The 14,090-nt window shown below is 31.8% G+C and overlaps 1 protein-coding gene across 1 annotated transcript in view; it reads right to left on the bottom strand.

The window, feature by feature from the left end:
- Positions 1-262: 262 nt before the first annotated feature.
- Positions 263-14,090, bottom strand: part of LOC129222506 (nuclear exosome regulator NRDE2-like) — a 31,374-nt gene continuing 17,546 nt past the window's right edge. Inside the window, exons 7-13 of the mRNA XM_054857019.1 lie at positions 13,371-13,628; positions 11,279-12,431; positions 10,878-11,069; positions 10,582-10,715; positions 8,119-8,237; positions 7,555-7,626; positions 263-658 (exon numbers count right to left, since the gene is read on the bottom strand). Of these exons, the coding sequence (XP_054712994.1) occupies positions 521-658; positions 7,555-7,626; positions 8,119-8,237; positions 10,582-10,715; positions 10,878-11,069; positions 11,279-12,431; positions 13,371-13,628 (2,066 nt within the window). The 3' untranslated portion in view covers positions 263-520. The remainder of the gene's footprint in view (positions 659-7,554; positions 7,627-8,118; positions 8,238-10,581; positions 10,716-10,877; positions 11,070-11,278; positions 12,432-13,370; positions 13,629-14,090) is intronic.

Raw genomic sequence — 14,090 nt, forward strand, 5'->3', positions numbered from 1 at the left:
TTTTTACCCATAAATGATTTAGATTAAAATCTTGTTATAATTTGCTGATATTATCAGAAATGCATTTTTCTTGCTATGTTTTTTTAACTGTAACTTATGCATATATATATATATATATATATATATATATATATATATATATATATATATATATATATTTAATTTAAAAGAAACTAGTCATACATCCCCTAAAAAACCAATAAACATAAGACAGAAAAATCAAGCAGCTAATCATATCTTATGAATGTAAATGTATTTCAATGTTTTGTACATATTTACAATGATGGAATAAGTTACAAGAGAGTATCACAGTTTTATACGCCTTATTAATACAATGCACATTAACTGCATCACACACTTTTGGTTGCAGTTGAAGTTTCATGTAGGAGCAGAAACAATTTTATGCAGCTTTTAATTAAGCTTAATTAGTTTTTAATAGCAGACGATAAGAATTAACGAACTCTTCTCTCCTGCCTGAAATCATAGTTATTCTAAAAGCTACAGAGCACAGCTGTTGAAGTCAATCCTGGACTGCATGCTCCATCAATAAAGTAACTTCTTCTAAAGGAGTGTGGATCCTAATTTGTTTTTCAGCTATGAAGTCTAAAATTTGTTTCAGGTCATCAGGGAAATATTCTATGCCATCCATCAGTAGATCCTAAAATGAGAAGAAATAGATTTCCAGGAACAAAGATTATTTGAAATTGGGAACTTTAACACACAAGCAGACAAAACCATTACATCTGTTAACATATTTTCTGTTAACATATTACATACATGAGAAGCCCCTCAAACTAAAGAAATCCTATATAATCTCTTTATAGTAAACTAGCAGTACCCGCACAGCGATGCCCATGCTAAAAATTTAATGGAAGTCCGTTGAATAAAAAAAATCGACACCCCCTCCCCCTCCATAGGCGGATTTAGGACTGAGTTCCTGGGGGGGGGGCAGGAATTTTTTTTTCGAGCAACATTTTTATAGCCACCACCCTTACCCCCCTGTTTTTGTCTATGCTTTACTTTTTGTGTGTTGTTTTTATTAATGTGTGTTTTCATGTTGTCCTTTTTGAATTGAGGGGGCTGATTTAAAGAGAGTGACACAGGGCTACCTTTTAAGTGAGAAATAGAATATTTCTAATTTTAGGGGTCCCGGGGTTTCTCCCCCGGAGGAAATTTTGTAAAATGGATATAAATTTCTGCATTTTGAAGCCTTATAAAAGTTAATGGGACAGACATAGAAAGTGATAACTAGATTATACAGTTGTACAGTATTGTTCAAACTTTGTAAGAAACAGCCATTTTAAGTTTGAAAGAAAAAATAAACTATAGATTTCTTATTACAACAACCTTTTTTTAATTATAAGTAGTGCAGAAAACCAAAAGGAATAGAGGTAGTGTATGATATTTTTTTCGGGCTAAACAGATAGACAATATGCAGAAGAAGTAAGATAAAAGCAATCAATACAAAAGAATTTCCAAAATACTGCATTAAGGAATGAATATATAGCAAGATATGAAACATGTGAGTCACAAAAATTTATTTCGAATAATATGTTACAAACGCGAAAACCATGATTTTTACATTTTTAATGCAGGATGTGGCAAGGGGCTGAATTTGACAAATTTTGGCATTCCTCTCCCTCTACCATTTGTTAGAAATATTAAAATTTAAGGTTTGTAGCCACAAGTTTCCAAATATTCAAAGTTTTCAAGCACTTGAAAATGAAATTAGTTTTTTCAAACAATTTTCATTTTTTAAGGAACGAATCATGCAATTTTTTTTGGGAGTTAGGGACCCACTTCAAAGCATGGGCCCTAAGCAATAGCTTGTTTCTCTTATAGGCAAATTCAGCCCTGTTTGTAATTCACTCTTACCTGCAGATTTTTGCTTGATTTTCTTGTAATTTTTACAAAAATTCCTCAGTTTTCACAATTAAAGGATTTTTACGATTTTACCAATCTTTGTTAGGGTTTTTATAGATTTTTATAAAATTTTACAAATTTTACAAAACTTTTGATGACTCAATTATTTAGATTTCAGTAATGATAAGGACTGACTCACTTAGACTTAGATGATTATGACTTACCTTACTTTTTAAAGAGTATTTATAAAGTAAAATTGTAATTTCCCTCTAAGTAAAAAGATTCAATTAATCAGAACACTCAGATAACTGAAATTTATTCAATTTGTGTTAGAATTTAATTTTTCTCTCTCTCAAAAAAAAGTGTGGGGGGGGGGGGGGGGGCGACTATTTTTTAGAATCTCTCAAAAAGCCAATTAATCTACTAAGAACATAAATATTATGCACCTTGCACAAATATGCTTTAAATGTGGACACAAATCATAATGAGTAGATCGTTCTTTTATCCCGAATGGGGGGGGGGGATCCTCTCTTTTTTTTTAGGTTCTAATTTGTTAAAATAATCGTCAATTATTGAGTGTTGCAGCTTAATGTAGAGCTTGTTTAGCATATATTTTCATACACTTGCCCAAATGATTTTCAGTCCAAAATAGTGAATTTAGACACATTTTCAGCACTCCAGTGACAGCTGCACTATTTGTATTTGATGTTCGGGTTTTTTTTTCCCTTTTCTTTTCTCCCATCAGAAAAGGACATTCGCTATTCTCTTTATTTTCACTGAACTATTCAAAAAAGAAAAAAGTCATGATTTTTTTGTTTTAAGATTTTGGAAGATGTGTTGTTACTATATAAAGTTCTCTCAAAACAGCGGGGTATTGCCCTTATGCCCCCCCCCCCAATAAATCCACCCATGCTCTTCTAAACTAATCAAAAAAGAAAAAAAAATGTTTTTTTTTAATTTTTGGAAAATGTGTTATTACTACAAAAAGTTCTCCCAAAACTGGGGGGGGGGGCATTGCCCCCCTCTGCCCCCCCCCATAAATCCGCCCATGTCCCCCTCTGATGTGAAATGATCCTTTTTCTTTGCATAAAATGCTTACACACCTTTTCAAAAAAAAAAACTATTTAAGTTTCTTTGGAATTTAAAACTTTTCGTCAAATAATTAAGTTAGATTTACAGTTGCTTTAAAACTCTATTTAGCGAGTGAAGCGGTTTTTACTGCAATTTAAAATACTTCGCCAAATAAACAAAAAAAGACATAATATCTTTCAAATGTAAAGATAATTCCGCAGTTCTATTATCTACCGCCAAACTTGCCTAGCAACCACGCTATCATAATCCATCCGTCTAACGACAAAAAAAACATCCCCCCAACCCCCATTCAAAAATCATCGTCAGAAAAAAAGAAGAAAATATTGTACATTTCGCTCGAATAAAAACAAATCAAAAGTTTCTTTTCTTTCAAAACAAATCACCAAAAAATGAATTACATTAATGGTTGCCTTAAAACAATAATCCTAGACATAGCTCAGCGCCTAACGTGCCAAGCGACCACGCTACCGGAACCCAGCCCTTTTGCGAGTGAAGCGGATGTTTTTTCTTTAGCAATAATAAATGTTTCGCCAAACGAACAAAAAGGTATAAAATCACATTAACAGTAGCTTTCAAATCTTTATATATTAAGAGCTGCATTGCACAGTCTACCTTGAGAACAAAAATTGAGTCAAGTGACATATATTCAACAATTAATTAAAAGAATAACTTAATAACTTAAAGAATAACTTAAATAAAAGAAAAAAACACAATGCAAAATTACCCTTCCAAATAATGACGACAGATGTTAAAATACTTTTAAGAAATTAAAATGCGAGAGATGGATTTTAAAAGCGTAACCACGGAAACAAAATAAGGAAATAAACAATGGATTCAAAAAGCGTAACCATGGAAACACGAAAATAAAATGGTTGACAACCTGAATAAAAATGACATATATCGAAATTGATTTAAAAACGCTTGTAACTTTTTTTCCTTTGAAGATAGAAGCTAATTTTTTCGACCATTGGTCAAGTTAGATCTGAAGTAAAAGAAGCCGGTATTTCCAGTGGTGTCAAAAAGAAAATTGTGGGACAATTCCTTCGCTTTTTACTGATAGAAAGCAGTGCATAAATTTTAGCTAAGCGTAAAAAAGTTCGAGCTAAAAACGCAAATAACTCCCGCCGTATTTAAGTTAGAGCATGGAAACAAATTGCCTAGAACATGGAAAATTCTACCCTTTCCAACTATATATAATATTAATGTGTGCAAGTAATTTTTCACCACTTTAATAGCCAATAATAGGCAATTTACGTGAAATTTGGGCCTAAATTTGAATAAAAAAAGAACTATCAATCGGAATTTTTTGAATTATAACCTATGTTACTCAGTAAGAAAGCACCTTTCATATAGTGAAAGAATTTTTCAAATAGGTGTAGTGGTTCCGGAGATTACCTCGAACATATAAACACACAAAAATTCGCCATCTCTCTTTATAACATTAGTAAAGATAAAAGTAAGGTTTCACAGAAATTCTGGAAGGAAGTCTGTGGCGGACGTGCATCCAGGACGCCCCATAGCACCTACAGTCTTGAAATTAAAATTACTTCAAGCCCCGGGTGTGCATTTAGGGTTTCATTTTTTAAAATTTGAATTAGTTTTTTCGTAATTAATTTTTTAAGCTCAAATTTAGCGTAAATTGCTTATTATTGCCAATTAAAGGGGTGAAAAACTACTTGCACACATTAATATTATATATAGTTGGAAAGGGTAGAATTTTCCACGTTCTAGGCAATCTGTTTTCATGCTCTAACTTAAATATGGCGGGAGTTATTTGCGTTTTTAGCTTGAACTTTTTTACGCTTAGCTAAAATTTATGCACTGCTTTCTATCAGTAAAAAGCGAAGGAATTGTCCCACAATTTTCTTTTTGACACCACTGGAAATAGCGGCTTCTTTTACTTCAGATCTAACTTGACCAATGGTCCAAAAACTGAGCTTCTATCTCCAAAGGGAAAAAAGTTACAAGCCGTTAAAAATAAAGTTTGAATAATTTCATCTCCATTAAAATTATTCCATGTTTTATTTGGCGTTGCCATAGTTACGTCTTTTCGATTTGCACATGCTTCTTCTTTCTTGTTCACAAACTTTAAGGGTTTCGATTTTAACGGAAAATTTTAGGCTCAACTCAATTCAAGCAAATTCAATTAAAGAGCAAAATATATTACTTGAGACCACAAATATGAAAGCAACTTTTCAAACGCACAAAACTGCAGTTATGCAACGCTCAGGAGCCCCTTAGCCCTTACAGCTCTGCAAGTTGGTACAAGTTATTTTGAAACCTGGGGAAGGGGTGCTTTTTGATTCAAAGAGAGCTAGCTCATAATGCGTCTTTAATCTGTTTCTTTCTAATTGATGATTTAAATCTTTGCTAATCATATAAGATTGCCAAGCAGTCTTTGGGGTTTGGTGAGCGTTAGAGAGCAGGGGGCAGAGCCCCCTAGTTGTAAACATAAAGGTATTAGAGAAGGATTAGTACCGGAAATTTGTGATTCTCCGTGGAATAGGGTAACACAACTAAGCCAATTTCGCAGATAATCCGAAAAATATAATAGAAAAGGATATTAGTGTACACAATGGCTTAACACAAATCAATTATACTCGGATACATTTAACCTTCACTAAAAACAATATCAGGGTATGAAAAAAAAAGGTGTTAAAGCAAAGAATATTTGTTCATTATTGCAAACAGATTACACATATGTCAGCAAATTGGGCAAACGATTAACAAAAACAGATCAAACTAGGTTACATGAAAAACGGAGGGGAATTCTTTCAACATAACTGGTCTGGTCATTCATTTATCCACTGATATGGTGTAGGTCTGGAAAGTGCAGATCTAAAGCAGTAAAAAGTGTAGATTTAAAAATAAGGTTTCAGTAACCTTTGAAGGTTTGATGTCATTGAAATATAGAAGGGGAAGAAAGGAATAAGAATGCCTAAAAACTGATTTTGCATTCGTTAAGCTTAAATGGGTGAATGTATATACATTTAGTTAATTATCACAAAGAATTTTTCTTTTTCAGTGTGAAAGACCATGAATAAACTGCTCATGGATAATTGAGAGTTTACTGTACTAAATTTTAACACTTGAGTTATTTGCAAAGAGGCTGAGACTCAGGGAAACTTTAATGCTTTTGCATTCAATCATATTTTTCACAAAAAGGAAAAAATTTTCCTCAATACCACCAAATTAGACAAAGTGATTCACCACAGTCACCAGCAGCTCAGACTGCTTTAATCATCAACAAAGAACAACCCGAAAAAGAGAAGTAGAGATAGAAGTCCACTTGTATAAGTATCAAGGGCTCTTTGATGTGCTACACAGGAGGAATAGAAACGACTGACAGTACAACAGGTAAAGCATCTGTCTTCTGTGCTGCTCTTGATCCAGCTCAAGTGCAGTGGGAGAAATAAATGAGACGGGTTTCTGGCTTATAAAGAACTATTGTAGTTCAAAATGCAGAGAGGTTTGATGATGGGGTGAAAAGGACAGTTACATTTTAGTAAATTTATCATTGGTTGGCACAAAACACCCTTCAAAGACTGAATACGTTAGATTATTTTTTCATTTAATTAACTAACAAAAAGAAGTATTATGTGCTGTTCATGAAAATCTCCAAATTTTAATTGCATTACATAGAAGTAGAGTGAATGTTCTTCATAAAGTTCAGGCAATGAAACAAGAATCTAACATATTTGTGTGTTTTACACTACAATGATATGTTTGCTACAGTGGAATTGCCCAAAAGAGGAACATCAGATGGATTTTACATGATGTGTCCATTGTAAAATTAATGGATTCCTATAAGTAATGAGTTTGAAATAAAAAAAAATGGTCACAATATCGCTTCACAATATAATCGAGTCAGACCTAGATATAAGGTCAACCTGCATGCCGCAGGAATTCAGTGTTATGTATTATTAGATGTATGGTCAGGTCATAATACAGTAATTGCTTATAAGATCACTTTTCTCTGACTTTCTATGAATGAATTCAGTGCCTAACAGATTCACTTCTAAATAATTTTCCGCTATATACGATCCTTAAAAAGTGGAAAGTCATTTCTCCTACTAACATAGTATTAAGTGCAAATAATGCAGTAGAAAGTGATACTAAAAAATGAAGCAGTAACACAAGCACTTAGCGTGAACACATCGTGAGACATTTTTTTACTAGCCATAAGAGATTCAAAGAAAATTTTCAGAAAATATAGAAAGCAATGCACTCAAATTAAAGACAAATCGCAACAGTCCTGTATTATTTCAAGTGAGGTTAGTTGTGCATCAGTACTTTGCTTGGACATATTTGCATGTAGTTTTATTTTAAATGAAAATTTTTCAAAGTCATTTAAACATTTCTTATTGATTCCAAAATTCTAATTGATTTAAATGGATTAAACTGTTACAACCTAATTAACTGACATATTTGAATGCATTAAATTTGGCAAAGAATTGTTGTATATGAATGCTTATGCATTAAAAAATATAAATGAATTGGTTATAAGGTCATTCCTTCTATAAGGTCAGCTTCGGGAAGTCCTGAGGAGTGACCTTATATTGAGGTTGGATTGTATATATCAAGAGAAAACATACATACCTTGCACCATCCACAGTTTTGCATGGCTCGATAAAATATCCCTTTTGCTCTCTGAACATCTCCGTTTTGAATCTGCAATTTAAAAACGTTAAGAAATATATATATGTATATATAATTTGGGAAAATTTGATGATTTTATTGATATTTGGGAAGCATAATAATAATCTAGATAATATGAGGAAGCAAGGGGAATAAGGTTTACCTAAAACAAAATGACCTGCAAATTTAAAACTTTACGGTAAATTTTTATCTGTATTGTAATATTAATGATAGGATTGACTGTTTTGTTTGTTAATTTCAAACAAATATGTCGCAAAAAAATAATTTACTTTTTGAATCAATTGGTTTTGAATTGAAAGTGTTTTAAAAACTAGAATTATTGACTGTTCCAAATAGTCACTAAATAAAGTAAATGAGATTTAAGGAAACCCAAATTGGTTCAATTAGGTTCTGGTTAAAAGATTTTCAGGCAATTGAGTTTCTACTATATAATAAAAGAAAATTGTATGATGAAAGCATGCATTATTTATTTGAAATAAAGTAATAAAACATTCAAAAGTTTACCTCATATTTGATGTAAGACCTCCATAAAATAGGAGTGGATGCACACATCTGAGAATTAAGAGCTTTTTCATAAAGAGTTCGAATTTTCCATGTTATTCCCCAACATGATGATGAATTAACTGCAACATGAAAAAATACATATACACATGCAAAAAAAGGAACTAGGGAAGGTAAATAATTTTTGTTATAAAACAAATTGAGTATAATAATAACTTGAATATGTACAAAAGAATCAATACATTAGGGAAACGTAGTAAGAAAAATCAGTACATATGTTTTAATTAATACTATAATTGATTTTCTTGCGTTCATATGCATTATATAATAGGTCATTTAGAGATTATTTTGTGCAAAATTTTTTCTAATTCTTCTCTCTTATACTTTTTGAATAAATATTATGAATTATAAACACATTAATTAATATATAATTTGCATGCTGAACCAACATGATCTAAAAAATGTCTATTAACTTCCATTTACATTATGTAATTCCAATTATCGTAACTGATCAGATAACAATATTTTTTTTTAAAGTAGGGAACATACAATCAAGTTAAGAGAATGAGTTTAAAAAATTTCTTTATATTTGTATAAACATAGTATAAAACAAGAGTTTGGGAGGTGAAATCCTGTTACAATAAACTTTAACAGACTGCAAGTTTTGTCACACGAACTTGGTTGTAATGAAATTCAAGTAATATAACGGAAATTAAATTGGCACTGAAAAATTGTTTCGTCAAAATGGATGTTTTGTTGTACTGGTATTTGCTGTATTGGATTTCACTATACAGTGCGGCGCAAAAGTTTCAGCACAACCAAAATCTTTTGATAAAAAGAAAAGTATACACCAAATAGCTTTGAAATTTTTACTGTATTTAAACAAACAGCTTACAGAATCATGTTTCAAATTTGGAAACTGTATTCCTGGAAATTAAAATAAGATTTCATAAAAAATCAAAATTTTGCTGTCGCAAAAGTTTAGGCACAAAAACGAAATATTTACATTTAAGAAAGCATAAAAGTCTTTTAATAGTCTACGGTGTTACCATTGCATCTGATGAGCTCGAATACGTGATTTTCCATTGATATAACAAGGTATTGGAATGTTTTGGGAGTGAGTCTGTACCAGGCTTCCTTGATTGCTGATTTGAGCTCTTGTACAGAAGAATACTGCTTCCCATTCTGGTATAAGTCACATGAGAGAAGTCTCCAGATGTTTTCTATGGGATTGAGATCTGGGCTGAGTGCTGTCTAGTTCATTACACTAATATTTTGAGATGCAAGCCATTCTTTTGTACTACAGGAAATGTCTATCGATGCGTTATCTTGCTGCAAAATCCAATTAGGACCCCCTAGGACCGAACGGCAACAAATGCTCGCTCAGAGTGTATTTTGATACACTTCTGAGTTTTGTCTGCCGTTTAGAAAGCTAAAGGACATTTGTCGGTTGAAGCGCCCCATACCATGCGCGAGTCACCACCTTGTTGCCTACTGAATGTGCTTTGGATTTTTCCTCAAGTCACGCCAATAGTATGAGAATCCATCTGGATCCACTAAATTCCATTTTTTTTTTCATCTGAAAATATAACACTAATCCATTTGTCACTATAATGCATGTGGTGTTTTGCCCATTGCAGTATTGCTTGTTTGTGGTGCTGTTTCAGAAAAGGTTTACAAGTAAACTTTTGTTTTTTGATAAATCCTGATTCGGTTATTCGTCTGCATATGGTGTCCTGAGATATTTTTGATCCAAATCAAGTTTTTATCTGATAAAGAGACAAATTTCCAGGTAGAGCCATTCTTTTAATTCTTCTATCCTCACAAAAGGTAGTTTTTCTCGGCCTTCCAGAGCGATATGCAGGTTTGAATTGTTTTCCAGATTTCAGAGCATTATAAATACCATGTTTAGATCGACTTAAAATCACTGAAATTTCCATAACAGATTTACCTTCAATTTTCAGCTTCCAGAGTTTTGCAACTTCTTCAGGCGAGAGCTGCAGAGACTCCGGCCTCTTTATAACACGTTAAGCCATTGTTACACTTCATAATTCATTGAAAAGAACCGCACTAGTCCTTCACGCATCACGTTTCAAGAGATATTTGCATAAAATGATTTGTGCATGAAATTTTGCGACAGATAAAAAATGTCATTTGTATTTTCTGACTTTTGTTATGGTTATAATTTTTCAAAATTTCAGACAAATGTTTATGATCATACTAGCCACCTACAGTATAAATTTGAAAGCATTCCGTTGAATAGTTTTCTTTTTATTCAAAAATTTGCATTGTGCTTCAACTTCTGCATCACACTGTAATAACCTCTGTTTAGAAGTAAATATATGAAATCAAGCATTAAAATAAAAAATAACTTAAATGTGATTTTAAATTAGTTTATAGTCTTTTAAAATTTGAAATCATTTCAGTTTTATTTTAAATGAACAGTAAGTAATAAAATATTCTTACCCACACTACCTGCACTTGCCTCAAAATTTGATATTTGAGACACAGAATAGCTAATTGATAATTCTGATGCTAAAGCAAAAATCCAAGTAACAGGAAGAAGTTGATTTTTGGCTTTCAGGATTTGAGACCAAAATCTAGAAAAAAATTAACAAAAATAATATAAAGCAGTTACTTCAAATTTGCAAAGATTAATCAGATAAACAGAAAATTGCACACTCCTTTCATTCAAACTAATTTTTTCTAATTAATAGATAATATTTCCTATGAAAAGGGGTTGTAAAATTCACCCTTCTTACCTTCTAGTTGGATTGATCACAGATGATGCATTTCTTAAGTTCACAAGAAGTAAAAGTAGTTGACAGTTGCTAGAATATTGCTCAACTGAAGCATGTAAATTGAGTTGAAGAGGTTTGATCGATGCAGTTGAATTCCATGTGTGGAAATTTAATAATTGAGCTTCAAAGACTTTCATTAGCTCTGTAAGATTCCTAAATGAGAAACAGGAGAAAAAATTATTTTAAGTTTTACCAGCTTGAATATGCATTGAATTGAAACTGACATTTATAATCTAAAATTTCAATATATTTTTTTTTAATTTTAAGTAATTAACATTCAGTCATAAATTAACATTGATACAGTATAAATTCTAGCCCTGAAACAATCTTCTATGAAATCTAGTAATACACATAATACAAACCTTTGATTTGATTCTGCAATGCAAGATTCTTTCACCATGGATATCACATCCTTCACAGATTTAATAGCTGGTTCAATACCTTGAGAAAAATACTGAAAATATGCACAGCATTTAGCACAGTCTAAAAATGAATATGAATATGGATCTGCACAATAACAAATCCAGTTGCTCATACTTGCAAGACTTTTCAATTCTTGATCTAAAAAATATCTAAAACCAGCAGCTGCTTTAAGGCAACTAGTCGATTTAATGGTTTGACCATTGTAAGGCACATATGTTTCTTTAGAGCCAATATGAATAAGAATCCAGATCAGTTCATTGGTGGACACAATGTCATGAGTTTCTGAAAAGTCTTCATGCAGACCAATAGATAAGTTTATAAATGATGCAATAAAATACCACAGTTCACTCATATTTAAACTTCCAGAGGATATACCAGCGCTGCTGGAGGTGAGTAACGTAAAGAAAGTTTTTATGGCTTTAGTTTTATCGAGTAACCATTCTGTCTGTATGTATTCTAACCATAAAACCAAACAGTTCCTATTTTCACTTTTCTTAAGAATCTGTTTTGAAAATCCTTTTAAGTCATTCAATTTCTTTCGAAAATCATCTTCCTTTTTTGTGCATAAAGACTGTCTCTGAAACTTCAACCATAAGAGGGTCAGCAAAGTCCTATATCTGGTGGAAAATTCATTTACAACCAAGCTGAAAATATTATTGATGAAATGTATTCTATCCTCAGCACGTGAAGAAGTTTGAAACGAAAGTGGGTGCAAGAACTGATTCTGGAAAAGAAAGCAATTCAGCTTGTTTGATACTTTTTCGAAATTATTAATATCAATATGGTAATAAGCGTTGTTGTTCAAAGAGCAATTGCACTGCAACTGATGAAAATCAAACCCAAGAAACTTGATGAAGTTTTTAATAAGAATAAATTTATCTTCTTCACTTGTTACAGAGAAAAGAAACCTAGAAATATTATCAAAAGAAACACATCTATCTATGTCATCGATATCATCATCTGTCTGATCATACTCAGGATTTGGTCTCCATGGCAACCAATGATGATTTTCCCTTAGCTTTTCAAATTCTATCCATGCTTTACTAAGGGAAAGCCTTTTGCATAATATTTCATCTTCTAAATTATTCAAATCTGAAAAATATTAAACATTTTGTTTAGATTGATAAAAGTAACCTTCATCAGAGCAATATTAATACTTAAATAATATTAATTCATGTTCAAGTAGAAAATTAAATTTTGATTATTTGCTAATGAAGAACAATGCCTTGACTTATCGCTTTGCAAGGACAAGATTTTTTTTTCTCTGCGAAAAAGGTAAAAATTATGCATCATAAGCACACATGCATCACACAAACTTTTTCCTGATTCTTCAACTCAGTTGTAATCTAAAGAGAGATAATTTTCAGACTTTTCAAGTCAGTTAGTCTTAGCTTTCGCAAAGTGTATGAAGATAACCTGCTTCCTTTTGAAGAACAATTTTTTTTTGATGTAAAAGCCACTTCATAACGAACTTCACAACCAAAAGTAAATTGTTAAATAATCCTGAAACACTTTAAAGTCAAAAGACGTACGTTGCAGTTCTAAAAAACTAAAATATTAAAAGTATTACATTCACTGAAATCCTCTCCCTCTCATCTTCTCTTTTTTGTCATTTATCGACTCATTTTTAAAGAAGACTAATTAGTTTGAACATTATTTTAAAAAATGATCTCAATTTTAACTATAATGGATTTTTATAAATAAAATGCCTGAAAACTCATAGACTTATTCAAAATATAATTAAAGTGAGAACAAGAGAAAAATACTGTTTCACGACATAAGAGGGAAAAAAAATGCAGAATGGGAAACATAAAGGGTATGCTTAAACAAAGCAACCGGTTAACCTGGGCTCAATGGTGACTAACCAGGAATGTTCTAATAGATTGCCCGTTAGTCAACCATGTATAAAAAAATCTATCAGTAGGTCATCGGACCAACCACTGACATCTTTAAACCTCATGAAATCAATTGCCTGGGTTAACTGGTAGCTCTAGACAAACATGACCGAAACCAGAAAGAAAAATATGTCACCTGATTCTGATATGATTTTATCTGACACAATTTTCTTCTGAGAAACAGTCGCAGCCCAACCAATAGCACCATCTTCACCTATTCTAGCAGCTCCACTATCCCAAAAAGGCTCAAAACATGATATTTTTTCTGATGCAGTTAGCAAAGCCATAGGAACTTCACAAAATATGTTCAATTCTATTAGAGCTTGATATAATGCTATGGCCTTTTCTGTATATCCTGTATTTTTAAGAACAAAGCATAACTGACTGAAAATATCTGCAAAAAACAAATAAATAAGTTGATAATCTTAGAAATAACAAATATAGCTTTAAATGAGAAATATTTATCATGGAAAGTTAAATACTAACCTATTTAACTTTATTACATTAGTTTACGCATATGTCAAACACTAATAGCATGTTGTTCAGAAAAAAAAGAAGAAAATGTTAATGACTGAAAAATATAAACTTATACAGGTGTAAATATTACTTTGTTTTGGAAAGCCTAACATTACTTGGTATTTTGAAGACAAAAGACGATTAAAAATCTGCTACATAATAAATTATTTATGGCAATGGATTTTTTTTCTTACATTCTGAGAAATCTAGTTGTTTTTTTTTTCTTTTTTTTTAATCAACTGGATGACCTGTCACCTGGGATTTGTCAAACTTTGATTATAATGCCAACTGTCTTAGCAAGGACAGATACAAAAGAGGGGCGATTGCCATTCCCTTGAGG

Source organism: Uloborus diversus, chromosome 5, assembly GCF_026930045.1.
Source record: "Uloborus diversus isolate 005 chromosome 5, Udiv.v.3.1, whole genome shotgun sequence".
NCBI lineage: Eukaryota > Metazoa > Arthropoda > Arachnida > Araneae > Uloboridae > Uloborus > Uloborus diversus.